Raw genomic sequence first — 19,961 nt, 5'->3', positions numbered from 1 at the left:
GAGAAGGACAAAGGGTACCTGGGGAGTAGGCAGGAGGGTGGCCCCAATGGGCAGATTACAGGTAAGCAAAGGGCTGGGGATGTGCAATGGCCTGTGGGTATGCAGAGGCCGGGGGTCTTCAAAGGGCTGGCGGCTCCGGTCTCTGCAACACGTTGTTCATCTTTCCATGATCACAGGCAGCGCCCTGGCGGGGAGGACGGGCTGCATTTCCAGCTGAGCTCTCTGGTCCCGTGTGCCCCTCCCCGCCAGGTCAGCATGTGCATTCTTTATTTTTTAAATTTTTAAAATGTATATTGGTATTGATTTCAGAGAGAGGAAGGGAGAGGGAGAGAGGTAGGAACATCAATGATGAGAGAATCATTGATCGGCTGCTGCCTGCACGCTTTGCACTGGGGATTGAGCCTGTCACCCAGGCATGTGCCCTGACTGGGAACTGAACCGTGACCTCCTGGTTCACAGGTCCATGCTCAGCCACTGAGCCATGCTGGCTGGCAGAAGGTGCCTTCTTTAATCAGAACAAAACAATCACAGTTAAAAGCGCATGATTAATATTTCTTATAATTAGAACAGGTTCCCAGTATTATATTTCTGCCCCATGTCATTCCCCCACTGCTATTTCTATCCTCTCATGTCTATGAGGTTGGTTTTAGGAGAAAAATATCAGCCTGTTGGATTCCAATTGCTTCTGCCTTAAAAGCAGTTCTTGGGGATGGAATACAGCGGATACAGGATCTAAAAAGTGGAAGGCATTGAATACAGCAGCAAACTATCAGGCTACAAAATGTAAACAGGAGAAAAATGGAAAAGCATTCCCCAAATCCGGACAGGTTGGATAAGTCAAATCTCAAAACCCTCCTTATTGTTTTCCCTTGGAGATGGTTTCCCTAATTTGTTGAATGTTGTTTTCTATTAACTGAGAATTGTCCAAAAGATTAATTTGGCACATTCCTTTAAGTTCCTCACTGCCGTGGTTATGCTGCAGAAACAAATAACCTATTGCCTCCTGATCCTCTAGCACTGCCTCCCTGGCCTGGCTCAGCTCTTGATTTATCCCCTGGGTGGCCCTGGAGGTGGCATTCTGGGCTTTCACCATGCCACAGGCCAGCTGGCTCGCTTCTACATTAAGGGTGCCAACCATTACCGGCTCAACGGAAAGGGTTTTACGTTACCAAGGACGTTGGAAAATTATGTACAGGCATATGTAATTATCACTGAAAAGCTTTATCACAAATCCTTCATTTTAGTTACATCTATTTATTATGTCTGAACAACTTTGAGATTTTAAAGCCGATTATTATTACCCAAGGCATTTTCTTGGCAAGTTTTGTAACAGGAATAACTCACTGGCCTCCAGTGGCTTTAATGTGAAGGCACTCCTTTATTTTATTTTTCTTTATGAGATGGGAGTGCCCCCCCAGCCCCACTGCTATTTTGCAGCCTGCTGGAAGGCACCTCTGCTGATCTGGCCCTCCTAGGAAAAGACTTGGGGGGTTTAGAAGGTTTTATTGCCCATATTTTTCTTTCTGAGGAGACGGCAACAACAGGAAATCTTGTGTATAAGAAGAGAGCTTAAAAACAAAAACACCAAACGAAAACCCCCACAGTCAATAAGGGAGTACTCTCAACTCAAAAGGGCGGACTGGGACATTGGCCTTTGAATCTTACCTCACAGGAACCCAGCACAGCATATGGGTTCTGAGTGGCACGAAGCCCACACCACAGAGACAGAGGGTTCCCCATGTTCGTAAAACAGCGAACAGCAAGCTAAGCCCCCAAGAGATAGAAGGCAAGCAAAGAACATCAGCAACCACAGTTCCATTACAGACAGACAGACAAGAACACTCACTAGCGAGGACTTTCTGGAACTGGTGCCCTGAAGTTCCTGCACTCCAGGCCATGGGTCAACCAGCCACAAGCAGCGAGCCCCCAGCGAACCTGGAAGTGCCCTTTCCTTAAACAAATTAAACAAACAACAGAGACACAAAGCAACAACTAACAAAGGCACTCTTATATACAACTCGAGGCCCGGTGCATGAAATTCATGCATAGGTAGGGTCCTGAGGCCTGGCTGGCGACCAGGGCCAATCTGTGGGGCAACCGGTGGGCGATCGGTGGGGGGGGGGGGGCACCCGCCTTGGCTGCCCTGGGGCCTGTGGCTGGGGGCAGCTCCTGCATTGAGGAGTCTGCCCCCCCCGGTGGTCAGTGCATGCCATAGCGACTGGTCGTTCTGCCGTTCGGTCAATTTACATATTAGGCTTTTATGAGATAGGATATTTACTCCATGTCTGTCCAGCCTCAGACACTGCGTAAAATAACCACCGAAGCAGAGCAATGTCTTTCATCCCAGAGGGGCCCAGACTAAGGCCTTGGGGGCCAGGCAAGGACCGCTGGAGGCCCCTTGACCCCCAGAGATGATGAGGCTCACCCAGGCGAGAGGCGGTACAATGCCCCGTGCCATCACAGTACCGCCATGCACAGTGCATGCTTCCTTACAAGGAAGCCCAGGTGAGAGGCAGCAAGTGCTGCTTGTGCCGTACAAACACGCTCGATTCCTCCCACAAACACGCTTGGTTCCTCCTACAAACACGCTCCATTCCTCCCACAAACACGCTTGGTTCCTCCTACAAACACGCTCGATTCCTCCCACAAACACGCTCCATTCCTCCCACAAACACGCTCGATTCCTCCCACAAACACGCTCAATTCCTCCCACAAACACGCTCCATTCCTCCCACAAACACGCTCCATTCCTCCCACAAACACGCTCGGTTCCTCCTACAAACACGCTCGATTCCTCCCACAAACACGCTCCATTCCTCCCACAAACACGCTCCATTCCTCCCACAAACACGCTCGATTCCTCCCACAAACACGCTCAATTCCTCCCACAAACACGCTCCATTCCTCCCACAAACACGCTCCATTCCTCCCACAAACACGCTTGGTTCCTCCTACAAACACGCTCGATTCCTCCCACAAACACGCTCCATTCCTCCTACAAACACGCTTGATTCCTCCTACAAACACGCTCGATTCCTCCTACAAACACGCTTGATTCCTCCTACAAACACGCTCCATTCCTCCCACAAACACGCTCCATTCCTCCCACAAACACGCTCCATTCCTCCTACAAACACGCTTGGTTCCTCCTACAAACACGCTCGATTCCTCCTACAAACACGCTCCATTCCTCCTACAAACACGCTCGATTCCTCCTACAAACACGCTCCATTCCTCCCACAAACACGCTCCATTCCTCCCACAAACACGCTCCATTCCTCCTACAAACACGCTCCATTCCTCCCACAAACACGCTCCATTCCTCCCACAAACACGCTCGATTCCTCCCACAAACACGCTCCATTCCTCCTACAAACACGCTCCATTCCTCCCACAAACACGCTCGATTCCTCCCACAAACACGCTCCATTCCTCCTACAAACACGCTCCATTCCTCCCACAAACACGCTCGATTCTCCCACAAACACGCTCGATTCCTCCTACAAACACGCTCCATTCCTCCTACAAACAGGCTCCATTCCTCCTACAAACACGCTCCATTCCTCCTACAAACACGCTCCATTCCTCCTACAAACACGCTCGATTCTCCCACAAACACGCTCGATTCCTCCCACAAACACGCTCCATTCCTCCCACAAACACGCTCGATTCCTCCCACAAACACGCTCCATTCCTCCCACAAACACGCTCCATTCCTCCCACAAACACGCTCCATTCCTCCTACAAACACGCTCCATTCCTCCCACAAACACGCTCGATTCCTCCTACAAACACGCTCGATTCCTCCCACAAACACGCTCCATTCCTCCCACAAACACGCTCGATTCCTCCTACAAACACGCTCCATTCCTCCCACAAACACGCTCGATTCCTCCTACAAACACGCTCCATTCCTCCCACAAACACGCTCCATTCCTCCTACAAACACGCTCCATTCCTCCCACAGACACGCTCCATTCCTCCCACAAACACGCTCCATTCCTCCCACAAACACGCTCGATTCCTCCCACAAACACGCTCCATTCCTCCTACAAACACGCTCCATTCCTCCTACAAACACGCTCGATTCCTCCCACAAACACGCTCCATTCCTCCTACAAACACGCTCGATTCCTCCCACAAACACGCTCCATTCCTCCCACAAACACGCTCCATTCCTCCCACAAACACGCTCCATTCCTCCCACAAACACGCTCGATTCCTCCCACAAACACGCTCCATTCCTCCCACAAACACGCTCCATTCCTCCCACAAACACGCTCGATTCCTCCTACAAACACGCTCCATTCCTCCTACAAACACGCTCCATTCCTCCCACAAACACGCTCGATTCCTCCCACAAACACGCTCCATTCCTCCTACAAACACGCTCCATTCCTCCCACAAACACGCTCGATTCTCCCACAAACACGCTCGATTCCTCCTACAAACACGCTCCATTCCTCCTACAAACACGCTCGATTCCTCCCACAAACACACTCCATTCCTCCCACAAACACGCTCCATTCCTCCTACAAACACGCTCCATTCCTCCCACAAACACGCTCCATTCCTCCTACAAACACGCTCCATTCCTCCCACAAACACGCTCCATTCCTCCTACAAACACGCTCCATTCCTCCTACAAACACGCTCCATTCCTCCTACAAACACGCTCCATTCCTCCTACAAACACGCTCGATTCTCCCACAAACACGCTCGATTCCTCCCACAAACACGCTCCATTCCTCCCACAAACACGCTCGATTCCTCCCACAAACACGCTCCATTCCTCCCACAAACACGCTCCATTCCTCCCACAAACACGCTCCATTCCTCCTACAAACACGCTCCATTCCTCCCACAAACACGCTCGATTCCTCCTACAAACACGCTCGATTCCTCCCACAAACACGCTCCATTCCTCCCACAAACACACTCGATTCCTCCTACAAACACGCTCCATTCCTCCCACAAACACGCTCGATTCCTCCTACAAACACGCTCCATTCCTCCCACAAACACGCTCCATTCCTCCTACAAACACGCTCCATTCCTCCCACAGACACGCTCCATTCCTCCCACAAACACGCTCCATTCCTCCCACAAACACGCTCGATTCCTCCCACAAACACGCTCCATTCCTCCCACAAACACGCTCCATTCCTCCCACAAACACGCTCGATTCCTCCCACAAACACGCTCCATTCCTCCCACAAACACGCTCGATTCCTCCTACAAACACGCTTGATTCCTCCCACAAACACGCTCGATTCCTCCCACAAACACGCTCCATTCCTCCCACAAACACGCTCGATTCCTCCTACAAACACGCTCGATTCCTCCCACAAACACGCTCGATTCCTCCCACAAACACGCTCCATTCCTCCTACAAACACGCTCCGTTCCTCCTACAAACACGCTCGATTCCTCCCACAAACACGCTCGATTCCTCCCACAAACACGCTCCATTCCTCCCACAAACACGCTCCATTCCTCCCACAAACACGCTCGATTCCTCCCACAAACACGCTCGATTCCTCCCACAAACACGCTCCATTCCTCCCACAAACACGCTCGATTCCTCCTACAAACACGCTCCATTCCTCCTACAAACACGCTCCATTCCTCCCACAAACACGCTCCATTCCTCCCACAAACACGCTCCATTCCTCCTACAAACACGCTCGATTCCTCCCACAAACACGCTCGATTCCTCCCACAAACACGCTCGATTCTCCCTACAAACGCCTTAGGTCCCAGCACGCTAACGAGGTCGGAGACTAGCTTAAGATAATTTACTAATGAAGTACCAGCTTGCACTCCTGCTGACGAACCTCTGTCACTGACATTGCTGTCGGTGGGGACCTCTCCATGTCTCCACCTGTTGGGGATTTTCACCTAAAGGTTTCGCACTCTGCAGGGCCCCCCCCCTTCCAGCCTCCTGCACACCCCCGATGGGTGTTCCAGGCTTGATGGACAGGCACTTTCCCTACATCACCCTGACTTCACTGCATATACGTCCATCCCCCCTTTCTCGGACCCCTCCCCGCAGTGGCCAGCAAGGAATAGGCGGTGGTTCCCTGGGGACAGTGACGTTGCAGCTTCCTGGTGAAGCTGGTCAGCTGATACCCCTGTAACGCCTGGCCTCACCTTTGCTCCGTTCCTGTTATTAATAACCGGCTCGTTACCATGGTAACAACATCACAACCCAGACATTCGCTCCACTGCTGTTGAAGGCGATCCCTTCCGCATTAGCATGGATCCGGTTACGTAAAACGTTCATACATGGGCAAACTGGGCCTATAAATATACTCAGCTCGCGGAAGGCCCACGTACACGGAATAAGGTGCGTGATTTTCAATGACTCCATTTGCTTTTATCTTTTCTGAATTTTTAAATGATTTTTTAAATTGATTTCAGAGAGGAAGAGAGAGGGAGAGAGAGATACAAACCTCAATGATGAGAGAGAATCACGGATCGGCTGCCTCCTGCACACCACCCGCCGCCCCCGATGGGTGATCGAGCCCGCAACCCGGGCATGTGCCCTGACCGGGAATTGAACCGTGACCTCCTGTTCATGGGTCAATAGTGAACCACGGGGCACGCCGGCGGGGCTGAATTTTTAAACCACACACATCCTTGGGAAGGTCTGCCTCCTAACGAACGTCATGCAGATATTTCTGTCACCCACGTGCCTGTGAACAGATACACCGTCACCACGTTCAGCTCTGTCGCCGCACAAGGCGCTTCGATCTCATGGTGGATTCAGAAAACCCTGGGGACCCCGAAGAAAGAGGGGGTCCAGGCGCCGCCCCGCCGCCCCCCGCTCACCTCGGCAGATGGGCCGGTGGTCGCTCCAGGCGGCCAGCGTCTCGGTGACCCGCTGGCAGGTAATGCTCTTGGATCCCTGCAGCACGTAGTTGTCCTCACAGGAGAACTGCACGTTCGCGCCGACCCTACGCGGCGACAGGACAGAAAACAGCCCGTTACTCAGGGAGGACGTCTTAGGAGACGGGGTCTCAGCCCCGCTGCCGTTCGTGCTGTCAAACCAGCGTTAGCCCTGAGCAACTAGCAGGGGTTCTGCCCAGAGGCGCCCTGGCCCGTAGCAGAGGCCACGTCAGGGGACACCACGGGGCTCCACGTCTGCTCCGCCGGCTGCATCGCTCGAGAGCCATAGGGACCTGCCCGCCTCCTCTGTCACACACAGGGGATGAGGGACGCGGCCTGAGGGCGGTGGCTGAAGTGGGGAGATGGGGCCGGGCGGTGTACCCCAAGACAAACCCAGGGGGGTGCCATTCCCTGCGAACAAATATCTCACAGAAACAGGTCCAGATCACGAGGAAGTCTCAGCCCAGGAAGGCAGGGGCTGCGTCGCTCTGGCCCCATGAGGCCTGTGGAAGAGCCGGCTTCATGGAGCCAGAGGCTGGCAGGGTTGTGGGGTGGGGAGGGGTCATTAAAGAGCAGGCGCGAGGCTCAAGACGAGTCCGTTCCAGAGACCCGCTGTACACACTGCACCGACTACCAACACCTCAACCTTTTTAAGAAGATAACTCTCCTGCTAAGTGTCTTGATCGTGATAACATTTATAAGAAAACACTTGCTCTACAGAAACAGGAACTTTCTCAGGAAAGAGTCTAGATCAGGAGTGGGCAAACTTTTTGACTCAAGGGCCACAGTGGGTTCTTAAACTGGACCGGAGGGCCGGAACAAAAGCATGGACGGAGTGTTTGTGTGAACTGATATAAATTCAAAGTAAAGGAGCGGAGGGGAGAGCAAGAGAACCGGATAGAACAGCCGGATCCGGCCCGCGGGCCGTAGTTTGCCCACGGCTGGTCTAGATTGTTGTCATAAACATCAGTTACCGTCGGAGGAAGGCCAGCGACGCCGTGGCTCACAAAGGCGTCTCACGGGACAGCGCCGTGTGCTGCGGAAAGGCGCCCGTCAGCCCTGAGTTAGACACATGCACATCGGCTCTGGCTGCCGAGCGGCGCCTGAGACCTGGGCTCTCGGTGACAGGCAGTGACGCGATGACGCTGCAGGACCACGTGTCACAGGTGCGCCAGCCCCTGTGCGAGGCCCCCTCAGGCCCGAAGGCACCGTGACGGCTTCCGGCCGGGCTGTGGGGGGGTGAGTGGGTTACCTCCCGCTGGACAGGCCATGGCCACAGGACGTCCCACACGAGCCTGCCATTGCTCAAGCCCTGAGCTCGATGTTGACAAAAATGGAGGAAGAGCCCGGCCGGCAGAGCTCCTTGGCTGAGCATCGACCTCCAAACCAGGAGGTCAGGGTTCCACTCCCGGTCAGGGCACAGGCCCGGGTTGGGGCTCCATCCCCAGTGGGGGGCATGCAGGAGGCAGCCGGTCCGTGATTCTCTCTCATTGCTGATGTTTCTCTCTCTCTCCCTCTCCTTTCCTCTCTGAAATCCATAAACTATGTATATATATTTAAATTTTATTTCATTAAAAAATATAAATAAATATATAAAATGAGCTACTTTCTTGAGGATGAGGGCCTTGTGGCCCGATGATTATGTTATGTGTTACAGAACACGTGTGTGCACGTGAGTCTGTGTGTGGATGAATGGATAAGTGTGTGTGCGTTGTGAACCTGGGAAGAAGGTACATAAGCAACTGACTTTAAACCAAAGGACAGAGGACCCCTTGATCCGAACAACTTCAAGAGTGAGTCCATAGCCCTTTCTGACTCCGATCACACGGAGATGTTGAAGCGAAAATTAATCACACTTGCACACGGCCTCGTGGGCCTCAGATATACATCCTGCATCTCAGCTGACTTTGCAATAACATGACTGTCTTTGTCAGGTCTCTTCCATCCCTTCCCCATCTCTGCTCCCTCCACCCCTCTCTCCTCCTCTTAATCCCTCTTACAGTTTCTCTCTCCTCCTTGTCCCCTTCTTATTTTTTATTATTTTTAAGATATGTTTTTATTTATTTGAGATAGAGAGGAAGGGAAAGGAAGAGATAGGAACATTGACGAGAAAGAGAGACATTATTGATTGGCTGCCTCCTGCACGCCCCTGACTGGGGAGAGTGGGGAATCAGGTCTCTCCTACTCCTTCCCCATGTCTGCTGCCCCCATCTCCCCCCGCCCTCTCTCCCTCTTCCAGTTTTCTCTCTCCTCCTCTTCCCCCTTCTTACTTAAAAAAAAAATCTTTAAAATATTTGGTGAAACAGCTCTGAGAAATAATACTGGCAAAGAAATCCATCTGCTCTCCACCGCCTCCTAGTGGCCTCTATGACATTTGCATATTCCACAACTGCCCTTGGTCCACCTCTGATGGGCGAGGGCTGTGCGTGTGTCCCAGGATATACCCATGGGGGCAAGGCAGCCTCCGTCACACAACCCAGGACAATGGGTAAGAAGAGTGTAAACTGCTACGGGAATATTCGTGGGAAAACTGATTTTGCCTTTAGTAAAAATGCAACGAAGCATTCATCTCAGGAACTAACACGTGGGCTGGGTCTCGAAAGGTCTCTGCGGTTGATTTACTGTTCCACAGTGCACATGTGTGCTGTGGGTTAAGAGCCACTGCAGAGAGCCGTCGGTGAGTCGGCGGCTTGTTCAGGGAGCTGCAGCCAGCCTGGCGCGTGCAGACGTGGCTCACCCATCGTCCAGCCCAAGAACGCGTGGTGGTGCCCAGCCCGGCGGCTCCAGACCTTCCCCGAGACACGGTGACCTCGGCTTCCTGTCCTCGCTCCTCCTCCTTCTCTCCCGTGAGGTACAAGACGTAGTTCTTTTAGGGCTCCCTCCGATGTCTTATTTAGGAACATTGGCCGAAGGCACAGAGGTACAGAGGGCGGGGGGTGGCGACAGCGGCCACACCGCGTCAGGTCCCGGGGCAAGGCCCCCGAGGCTGCGCGGTGTGTGGTCCCCTCTGACGCCTCTCGCAGCCTCCAGCATGGGTGCCGCGTGACGCTCTCCCTGCCATGAACACGTGCGGACAACCCGAGGCAAAGGCGCGGGTTCCGATCATCTCCTGAAGGAGCACCAGGCGGCCCCGCGGGGAGGCGTAGGGAGCAGACGCCCAGCAGCCGGGGTGAAGGGCCCCTGTCCATGGCCTTGGGCGGCGCCGTCGTGGTCACTGGCTTCCACTTTAAAATACGCTGTGGTAGAAAACCTCGTGGGTTGGCCCATTCGTAAGTCCTTATTCCGCTCTGAAAGGAACGTTGATGCTTAACCGATGGCCTCCCGTCACCGAGTAACGGAAAGACGCTGTCTTGTGAATGTGGCCCAGGCTCGCAGACCACGGGCAGTGAGCTGTCCGCTCTCCGGCCTGGGGCTTGCTCAGCACCCTGGACAGCACCACCATCACAGAGCCCCCCCCCCCCCCCCAGGACCCTTTTGATGTGCACACATCACGTGCCCTTTCTGGGTCATTTTTCCTTTTTATAGGAACAATTTCCAGACTCATCTCCTCCCGTCCTGAGGCAATCGAGCGCCACAGACGTGCGTGAGGGAGCCAGGGAGCTCTTTGGTTACGGAAAGAAAACCAACGGGTGCTTCACATGATGTTTGGATCCCGTGTGTTAACAACAGCACAACCCAGACCCCCCCCCCCCCAGCACGCCCAGCGGGAGGCGTGTCCAGGCGTGAGCACCGACGCTGAGTTGGGAAGGGGCCTTCCAGCCAACTCGGAAGCCAGGCCATCAGGGGAACGAGTGAGTTTCCTGTGAGGAAACTTCATGTCAGTGGCATCACTATGTGATGAGTCCACGGGGGTCTTCGTAAAGAGGGCTCCTTTGTCTGACGCAGCGGAAAAAGGGCACCTCATACTCACGCCCCCCAACCCCCCTCCGTTTACACAGGGGCGGAAGCGTGTCCCCATGATGACACAGGACTCATTGGTGAAGGGACAGGCGGGCGGCAGGAAGGGGATCCGGGGCCGCAGGAAGGGAATCGGGCTGGGAGGGCTGGTCCCCCCCAGGCAGGGCTATCCTCCAAGTCCTGGGGGCTCCTGCCAAGATCAGAGGCGAAGGCCCCCATCCCCGTCTCCCAGGCAGAGGCCCGTGGCTCCTGCCCGACTTCCCCAGGAGAGGAGGGAGCCCAGGGCCAGGGCTCTGGGCCAGAACCCGCTTTATTCACTGTTCTCTTTCCTCTGCAGAATCACTGATCAGCTGCCTCCTGCACGCCCCCTACTGGGGATCGAGTCTCCAACCTGGACATGTGCCCCGACTGGGCATCCAACCGTGACCTCCTGGTCATGGGTTGAGGATGCTCAGCCCCTCAGCCACGCCGGCCGGCTGCGTGGAGGGTTCCGTATGGGGAGCAGCGGTGGCTGGGTAAAGAGGTCTGAAGCAGCTGCCGGCTGCCCTTCTCAGAGGACGTACAGGCTCCAGGAGTGTGAGCGAGGCGTCTAAGCAGTCCCGAGAGACACCACGGTCCTGGCAGAGCAGTGATCGCGCCGGCGTGTCTCCCGACTCTGCGGCCGAGTGGCCGTGATCTCCTGGGGAAAGCAGCAGCATCGTGTAAAGGACGTAGAACGTGCACGTTTCTCAAAACGTGTCTTCAACTCTGACATAGGCAACATCTCTGTGCTCGTGGGAGAACCTGTGACACGGGGCAGTGAGGAGCAGGCTTCTGCCGGCCCACGCGGATCCCGTGTGCAAATGAGCGTGTCTGTCCCTCCCAGGAAGCCGGTGGGGGAGGAACGTCTCCTGCTGGGCACGGGCGGCCCATGCCAGGGCCCATGGCTGAGAAGGCTGGGCTCCGGGCTGGTTCCAGCTACCTGACCCTCCACGTTACCTGGGGATGTCCGCACCCCGCACCCCCTGCACCCCCTGCACCCCCCTGTACCCCCTGCACCCCCCGCACACCCCACACACCCCACACACCCCATTCAGCGCTCCTGCAGGGGAGAAAATGTTACACCTCATTTTCTTATTACAAACTACGTGGGTCAACAGGGGCTTTGAGGTCAATCAACGGATCCAATTTCAAATCTCAGTAACCATCTCAACAGCTCTATTTGCAAAACCGGAGGTGACTGTGTCTGCCTGGAGCTGAGGGGCCATCCTACCAGCACAGGAAACAGATGCACGAAGAGGCCAGGGCCCATCGGGGGAGCCTCGCCTTCACTGCCCTGCACCCCGCGTCCCCAAGTTTCCGTCAGTCCCTGCCGCCGTCTCTGGCGCTAAGGAGTGTGCTTTGTCTTACAGAGAGTGGTCAATGGTGGAGAAAACTGTCCCCAGATTTATCTGGGTTCAAACAAGAAAGCTTTGCACTTGGGGGCTGTGTTTATCTACGATTCTTTGGAGATAATACCGCAGTTAATACCTAGACTGTCTATGGAGAAAAATATTTCCAAAGAAGCAAGAATAATAGCATCAATACAGTTGGATGAGGACTATTTTAGCAACTTAATAAAGTGGACTCTTTTCAAATAGAAACAGCCCCAAATTACCTATAATTACAGTGCTAACGACAAATGAGCTTTATCCACTCATCTTGACAATGTTGGCCATTAGGTTTGATTATAAGAATTTAGACAAAACTGAATTGCCTTTCCTTCCAAACAGCCTCAGGAAGACTGCCAACAATTCAGAAAAGCCTCCCCCTGCTTCAAACACCAGCCTGAGCGGTGAAGTTACTCCAGGCCAGGCGCGTTCCCGCGCCATCTCAGCGAGGGGGCAGTAGGACTGTCACGGGGCTGAGGTCTCCCCCCGGCTCACCCATGAACGCACACGGGCTCCACCCTCATGCGGGTGGAGGCAGTCAGTACACAGATACAGGTCCTGCCCGCCCAATGCCCGTGGTACCACACCGTCCCGGACTGCCGGCGGAATGACAGGGAGTTTTTTTTGTTTTGTTTTGTTTTTTTTTTAAATATATTTTATTGATATTTTACAGAGAGGAAGGGAGAGGTATAGAGAGTTAGAAACATCGATGGGAGAGAAACATCGATCAGCTGCCTCCTGCACACCTCCCACTGGGGATGTGCCCGCCACCAAGGTACATGCCCTTGACCGGAATCGAACCCGGGACCCTTCAGTCCGCAGGCTGACGCTCTAGCCACTGAGCCAAACCGGTTTCGGCATGACAGGGAGTTTTAATGTAAGTGCAATAAAGTCGATATCGGAATGGCACTTGGCTTTTATGGTTGAAAAAATAAGGCCACATGCTCACCTGACCAGCTCAGGGGAGGCCCGAGTGGCGGCCTTGCAAACTCAGAGACCTCCAGGGACCACGCAGGGTGATCTTAAGTTAAAAATTTAACTAACAGCAGTTTATAGTGCGGAGTCGTGTCCTAGGCTGGCATCTCCCCTGACAAAGATCAGCTTCCCTCTTTACGGAGCCTAGTTTTTCTGCATCTGATAACGCACCTGTGGGGTGTGGGGTCACCTGTAACTTTCCTTTTCCAGGGCCCCTCAGCGTGCAACCAGTGTCCCCATGGGGACCCCAAATCCCCTCATGGTGATTGCGATCCTGTTCATGGTTGGCTGTTAACTGTCCTGCACCCACCTAGGTAAACAAGCACGTGTCCGTCATCTCACTGTTACCCAACCCCAGAGGTTTCCCGCTTTGCTTTCTCCCGCCCCGGTGGTCGGCAAACTCATTAGTCAACAGAGCGGCAAACCATGGCTCGCGAGCTGCAGTTTGCCGACCACTGTCCCACCCCCTAACCCAGTGGTCGGCAAACCGCGCTCGCGAGCCGGTTTGCCACTCTGTGGACGAATGAGTTTGCCGACCACCGGACTAGACTAAATGTTACCGCGTCGTTGGAAGCTGTGAGGATTAGGCAATTGTGGCATATTGTGTGCAAAGAGGCAAAGGGTAGGATGTGACAGTGGTCGGCAAACTCATTAGTCCACAGAGCGGCAAACCGCATGTGGCTCGCGAGCCGCGGTTTGCCGACCACTGCCCTAACCCATCACCAATGGAGTTCCTGTAACCCACGTACGGCTCTTCCTTTGATGGTGATTTATAAAAACAAGGTAAAAACCCACCGTTCTCCAGAGCGCTATCCCAATCCGCTGAGATCCTGCTTCCTGGCAACTGTCGACAGTTTGGCTCAAATAAACTCACAGAAATGCTTTACGGGTTTGAATATTTTTTTTGTTTGTTGTTTTTTACGTTAACACTTTCTTCATGTGCTTTTTCTCCTCATAATCCCCGCAGTCATTTTCATTCTGGATGGAGTCAGCTCCCCCGTGGGGTGCGCCTCCTCTCCACGGTGAGTGCGGCCCACGGACCCCGGTGGGGCGTGGGGCGTGGGGCGTGGGGCGTGGGGGTGGGGGTGGGGCATGGGGGGTGGGGGTGGGGCGTGGGGCCTTCCCCGAGGGCACGGCGCTTTGGTGACAACACTAAGACGCCCCCTGCTTTCTTCCGTGTGTTAATGGGTGAGCGAAACGGACAGCAGCCTCACACCTGCCGAGGTGCTGGGCACCGAGCCCCAGGCTGTTTTCTGATGAGAAATACATTCAAACCTCGTTTCTCCGAGGTCTTCCGTTCCCAACAGTTCAGCTCGGGACCCAGTTGTTCACAGAAAAACAATGTCTCCGTGGTGGACCGAAACTTCAGTTTCCCACCTGACAACCCTTTCATGCTGGAACCTCAGCGGGCAGAGAGCATCGCTCAGGCCACAAACAAAGGAGGGGAGGCCTTTGTTGCCGGGGAATCCAGGATTAACACAATCTTAAACCATCAAGGGGCTGTCCCGAGGCGACTGTTGCTAAGGGCGCGGAGGGAACAGGGTCACGGGCCAGAGAAGAGGTGGGAGACTGGTCACTTTGGAGGAACAAGGTCACGGGCCAGAGAAGAGGTGGGAGACTGGTCGCTTTGAGGGAACAGGGTCACGGGCCAGAGAAGAGGTGGGAGACTGGTCGCTTTGGAGGAACAAGGTCACGGGCCACAGAAGAGGTAGGGAGACTGGTCGCTTTGGGTGAACAAGGTCACGGGCCAGAGAAGAGGTAGGGAGACTGGTCGCTTTGGGGGAACAAGGTCACGGGCCAGAGAAGAGGTGGGAGACTGGTCGCTTTGGGTGAACAGGGTCACAGGCCAGGGAAGAGGTAGGGAGACTGGTCGCTTTGGGTGAACAAGGGCACAGGCCAGGGAAGAGGTAGGGAGACTGGTTGCTTCGGGGGAAGGAAGAGCAGGGAGCTGGTGGCGGCATTAGGAGGCGGTGACGGGAAGAAATAAAGGTGTTGCAGGAGCACCTGGTGCTGAGAGCGACTATGTAAGGCGAGTCGGGCGGCGCGATGCAGCTAAGAGAAGCGGTGTTCAGCTGTGGGCAAACTACGGCCCGCGGGCCGGATCCGGCTGTTCTATCTGGTTCTCTTGCTCTCCCCTCCGCTCCTTTACTTTGAATTTATATTAGTTCACACAAACACTCCATCCATGCTTTTGTTCTGGCCCTCCGGTCCAGTTTAAGAACCCATGGTGGCCCTCGAGTCAAAAAGTTTGCCCACCCCTGGATTAGACAGTCCATGCGGCCTGTGGTGTATACAGGTTAAAGCAGGGCATCATTTTGGAGTCTGGGATGGATTAACTCAATTTACATGATTTCTAATCAGGAAAAGACGATTCCATTTTCAGATAAATTGTTTGTCGAACAGCCTTCCGGAACAAATTAAATTCGCAAACGGAGGTCCCACTGTATAGCCATACTAATCAATGCGAAGCTGTTGCTATTATATTCTGAAATGCGTGAGCATTTGAGAGAATGGCCCATGCATGATGGTACAAAACCATGCGTGGATAAAGCATCAATCCGATGTGGATGCTGGCTGAACACATTTTAGTGCTCATTGTTACGATTTAATTCCACATTGCAGGTAACACTTAAGTGGGTATCATTGGTCCATTTTTATGGTAGTTTAAATATGAATAAGCATAACTGCTTAAAAGACTATTAAAATATTCATTCCTTTTTCAATAGTATGTGAGGGCAGAACATTCTTAAAAATAAGTTAACCCTCCCGAAAATGCAGTATAACAGCCTGAGTGCAAGAGCAGATATAAGTGTCCGTACAGAGTAGGGCCATATTGACAATACTCAGAAGGAAGCTGGAATGGTATGCTCATGCAAGGCAAAGCTGATGTCAGAGCAATGGATGCCACCAAGAGCGAAGACAGTCACTTTGTCGTATTGAAGATACGAATTTCTTAAAGAGACATAATTTTGAACGTGCGTGTACCTAATGAAATAGCTTAAAAAAATCCATGAAGCGAAAACAGGTAAACTACCAGGAGAGACAGACAAATCCCCATCCAGCAGGAGACCCGGACAGCTCTCTCAGTGACGCAGGGAGTGGCAAGAATGCCGGCGAGGCATTAACGACTTACACAACTCCATCGACCGCTTTCCCTCCTAGACATTCTGTGCAGTTCTCACTCAAATGTGACACAATGCAAGTTCTGTTCCAGGGACGTGACGTGTTTGCCAAGCTCAAGCATTTCCGGGCCAGACAATAAGGATCAGTAAGTTCAAAGGAATAGAAGTAATATAAAGTGTTCTCTCTGAGCGCCAAGATCCTTGGAAAATCCCTAGATATTTGGGAAACGTTTAAATAACCCACAGATCAGAGATGGGGTCCCCAGAACACTAGAACTGCTTTAACTGTATTCCACAAATGTCACAGTTCCCTGTTCTTGTCGTTCACAACAGAGAAAAAAAATTCAGGGATACCGAACGTGTTTTGTTTTGTTTGGAGAAGATCAACGCCTTGGCATTCTCTAGGGAGAGGGGTCAGGTCGAAGAGGAAACGGAAACCACCAACATCGGGAGTGAGGACTGTGCCGTCACTGACGACGGGAAGGGTGAGAAGGGGATAGTATGAGTCATTTTATGCCATTACATTTGACAACTTAGATAAAGTGAAAAACACTTGAAATACGAACTGTCAAGCTCACTCAGTAGAGGAACATGACCTGAGGAGGCCTGTCTGAAGGAATGCAGTGGAATTTGTAATTTCAAAACTTTCTCATAAGAAAATATCAATTCCAGATGACTGCCCCAATGAATCTCCCAGTTAAATATATATATATATATATGTGTGTGTGTGTATATATATATATATGTGTGTGTGTGTATATATATATATATGTGTGTGTGTGTGTGTATATGTATGTATGTATGTGTGTGTGTGTGTATATATATATATATATATATATATATATATATATATATATATATCACCAGTTCTATACAAACTCTCCCAGCTATTCAAGAAGAGAGAATATTTCTCGATTGATTTTATGAGACCAGTACTACTCCAAGAGCAAAACTAGATTAAATCATTACCAGAAAAGTGTACAGGCCAGTATCTTTTCTGAACATATATGAAGACAATCTAAAAAAATACCAAATAAGACCCAACAGTATATAAAAAAACATACATCAAAACCAAATGAATTTTACCCCAAAGTATAAAGTCAGGAAAATCTATGTAATTCATACGAGCAAACCAAATAAACCGGAAGATCCCCTCCGTGGATATAGAAAAGCTTTTGACAACGTTTTCTGCCCATTTCAGATTGAAAACTTCCAATCACCTAAAAAATGGAAGGGCGCTCCCTCCACCTGATAAAAGGGATCCATAAAAAAAGGTGAAACTGAAATCGCTCGGAAAGATGAAAGCTAGAACGCCCTCACCTCAGATTGGGAAGAAAGCAAGACGCCTCACTGCTTCTATTCGCCCATGGCCTCGGCTCTACCCAGTGTCTTCAGGCGACAAAGGAAGTAGAAGGCATTCCAGTGGGACAGACAACATTAACGCTGCCTGCAACTGCCCTTGACGGTAACCTGGGGAGCAAGTTCTGGGAACACACGTCCCCCGCCCTCCCCGGCTCCAATCAGTTGTGGGCTCACTTCATAGGCTAACCCCGCTGCACGCCTTTTCTGTTTCTCGCTCAGAAACCAGGGTGATTATGGGAAAGGAAAAATGAGTTCCTGGCTCTCCTGCGGTGTGTGATTGTGAAGCGTTTTCCTAAAATGGGTTCCCATCTTGAGTCATTTTGAAAAGGTTTAAGTTTCTTTTAAAGAAATATGTGTTTATTGATCTCAGAGAGGAACAAAGAGGGAGAGAGAGAGAGATAAATATCAAGGAGAGGAAAATCATTCATCAGCTGCCTCCTGCACGCCCCCTCCTGGGGATCAAGCCAGAAACCCAGGCCTGTGCTCTGACCAGGACTCCAACTGTGACTTCCTGGTTCACTGAGCCACACTGGTCAGGGAGGTTTAAGTTTCTCAAGATAAGTGAAAAGATGCACATATCCAAGCCAACAGCACTCTACCAGAACCACGATCATAGGGCGCTGACCAAAAAGCAGTCTCCGGGTCATCATGACCCTCATACAACGAATCATAACATTTTCAAAATGAAATGCACTGCAGGCCACTTACACTCATTAACACGAAAGCTTATTTAATGAAATAATTATGAAGTGACAGTTAAATTTTTTCCCCATCTACTTTTTTTTTCCCCATTAACCCAAATGCAGAAGTTAACAAATTAAAACAGGGAAAAAAACCTAGAGATGCATTTTGATTATATACATTTTGAGTTAAATTTTCAATATTGGGTCATACAGTGCAAGGTGTCAACTCTAGCATACCTAGCATTTTTCAGCATAAATGTAGAGTTCTACTAATAATATAGCTGCCTAATAATGGAGAAGTTGTATCTTTAAATCGAAAGGAAAAAAAAAGGGAAAAAAAAACACATTAGCAATGGCAAGCTCACATTTCGTGCATTAGAAAATAATGTTCTTTTCAAATCATGCCTTTATCTCCCACCTGAAGTCAGCTCCTGCTCGTCGTCCGAATTCCGGGATCCCCGGGTCTGGACACATGTCGGAGACCAAGGCTTCCCCTCCCTGGCTCACTGGAATATAAGAGAGAGAAACATTATTACGATTCTGTGCAGCTTCTGGGGAAATACCCAGAGAATACACTTATCTTCGGCAGATTTGGTTCTTCAGTTATGACTTAAAATGTTATTTCTTTAAGAATCAAGACAGTTGAGCTGCATTAAAATGAACCATTATTCTTGTACTTGGGAAACAAAGACTCCTGATCCCACGGGAGGGTTCCGTTTTCCTGGTCTGAGCCCTTCTGGATTGAAGGTCTCCATTATTTGCTCATTACGGTTGACTTCATGGCAGGTTACGATGACTAGCATGACAAGAAAAGAGAGGTTCCCGTGAAGATGTCCAAGTTTGTACAGAAGGAGAGACGTGCTGGCTCCCCAGGGAAGAAATAACGATGCCGATTATGGATTAGGCCCTAGACGAGGATACTTTAAATGAAATGGCCCGTACATGTTAGCCATCCAACACGGTCATCACCGAACTTCACCAAGCTTTGCCTTTTTGCACAGATGGGCCGATTCACCTCCTGACTGGCCCGTGGAGCGTCCTTCCCCGGATGGGATGCTGTCCAGTCACAGGACAGTTTTTTAAGGACTCGTTTGCTTCTTAGACAGAGTGGCGGCCACTCCAACACTCATTCTGCCCTACTTCACATGTCCACACCCACCAAGGATGGAGGAAAAGCCCGGTGGTCTCTATTAGCTCAGAGGGCTCTTCCCAGAGGCCCGCCTACAGCCTTCCGCTCAAGGCTCAGAGAACGGAATTGAGTCACAAGCCAAAAGCGGAGCAAGTTGCTGACAAGAAAGACAGAACTGCCTTTTCTCCGTTTCCTTTAGAAGCAATTCAACAAGCTGAGGTCAGAGTAGCACCCTCCATGCCCTCACTCCATTGTGGAAACATCAAATGAACAACCACAGGCAGAGGAATGGTGTAGGTGCTCTCAAAGCCATTTGGAGATCCAGAGCAACCGAGCACGTGCCCATGAGGAAACCCAGTCACCATGGTCCACGGGAAAGGACGCCATGCATTTCTCACTTGGCCTGTCTCACGCCTTCGTTGACATGTCCCAGGGCAATTGGGAGGAAGTAGCCTATTCCCGGTTTTCTTACTGGAGATAGAGGATCTCAGAG

The 19,961-nt window shown here is 51.8% G+C and overlaps 1 protein-coding gene across 1 annotated transcript in view; it reads right to left on the bottom strand.

Moving 5' to 3' along the window:
- Window positions 1–19,961, bottom strand: part of CSMD1 (CUB and Sushi multiple domains 1) — a 1,048,987-nt gene that overhangs the window by 267,315 nt on the left and 761,711 nt on the right. The window contains exons 8-9 of the mRNA XM_080662039.1: window positions 18,758–18,845; window positions 6,835–6,959 (exon numbers count right to left, since the gene is read on the bottom strand). Of these exons, the coding sequence (XP_080518165.1) occupies window positions 6,835–6,959; window positions 18,758–18,845 (213 nt within the window). The remainder of the gene's footprint in view (window positions 1–6,834; window positions 6,960–18,757; window positions 18,846–19,961) is intronic.

The sequence above is a fragment of the Plecotus auritus genome (genome assembly GCF_963455305.1).
Source record: "Plecotus auritus genome assembly, chromosome: 3".
Lineage (NCBI taxonomy): Eukaryota > Metazoa > Chordata > Mammalia > Chiroptera > Vespertilionidae > Plecotus > Plecotus auritus.
The sequence above is the reverse complement of the archived record's forward strand: the minus strand, read 5'-3'. Positions and strand labels throughout refer to the sequence as shown.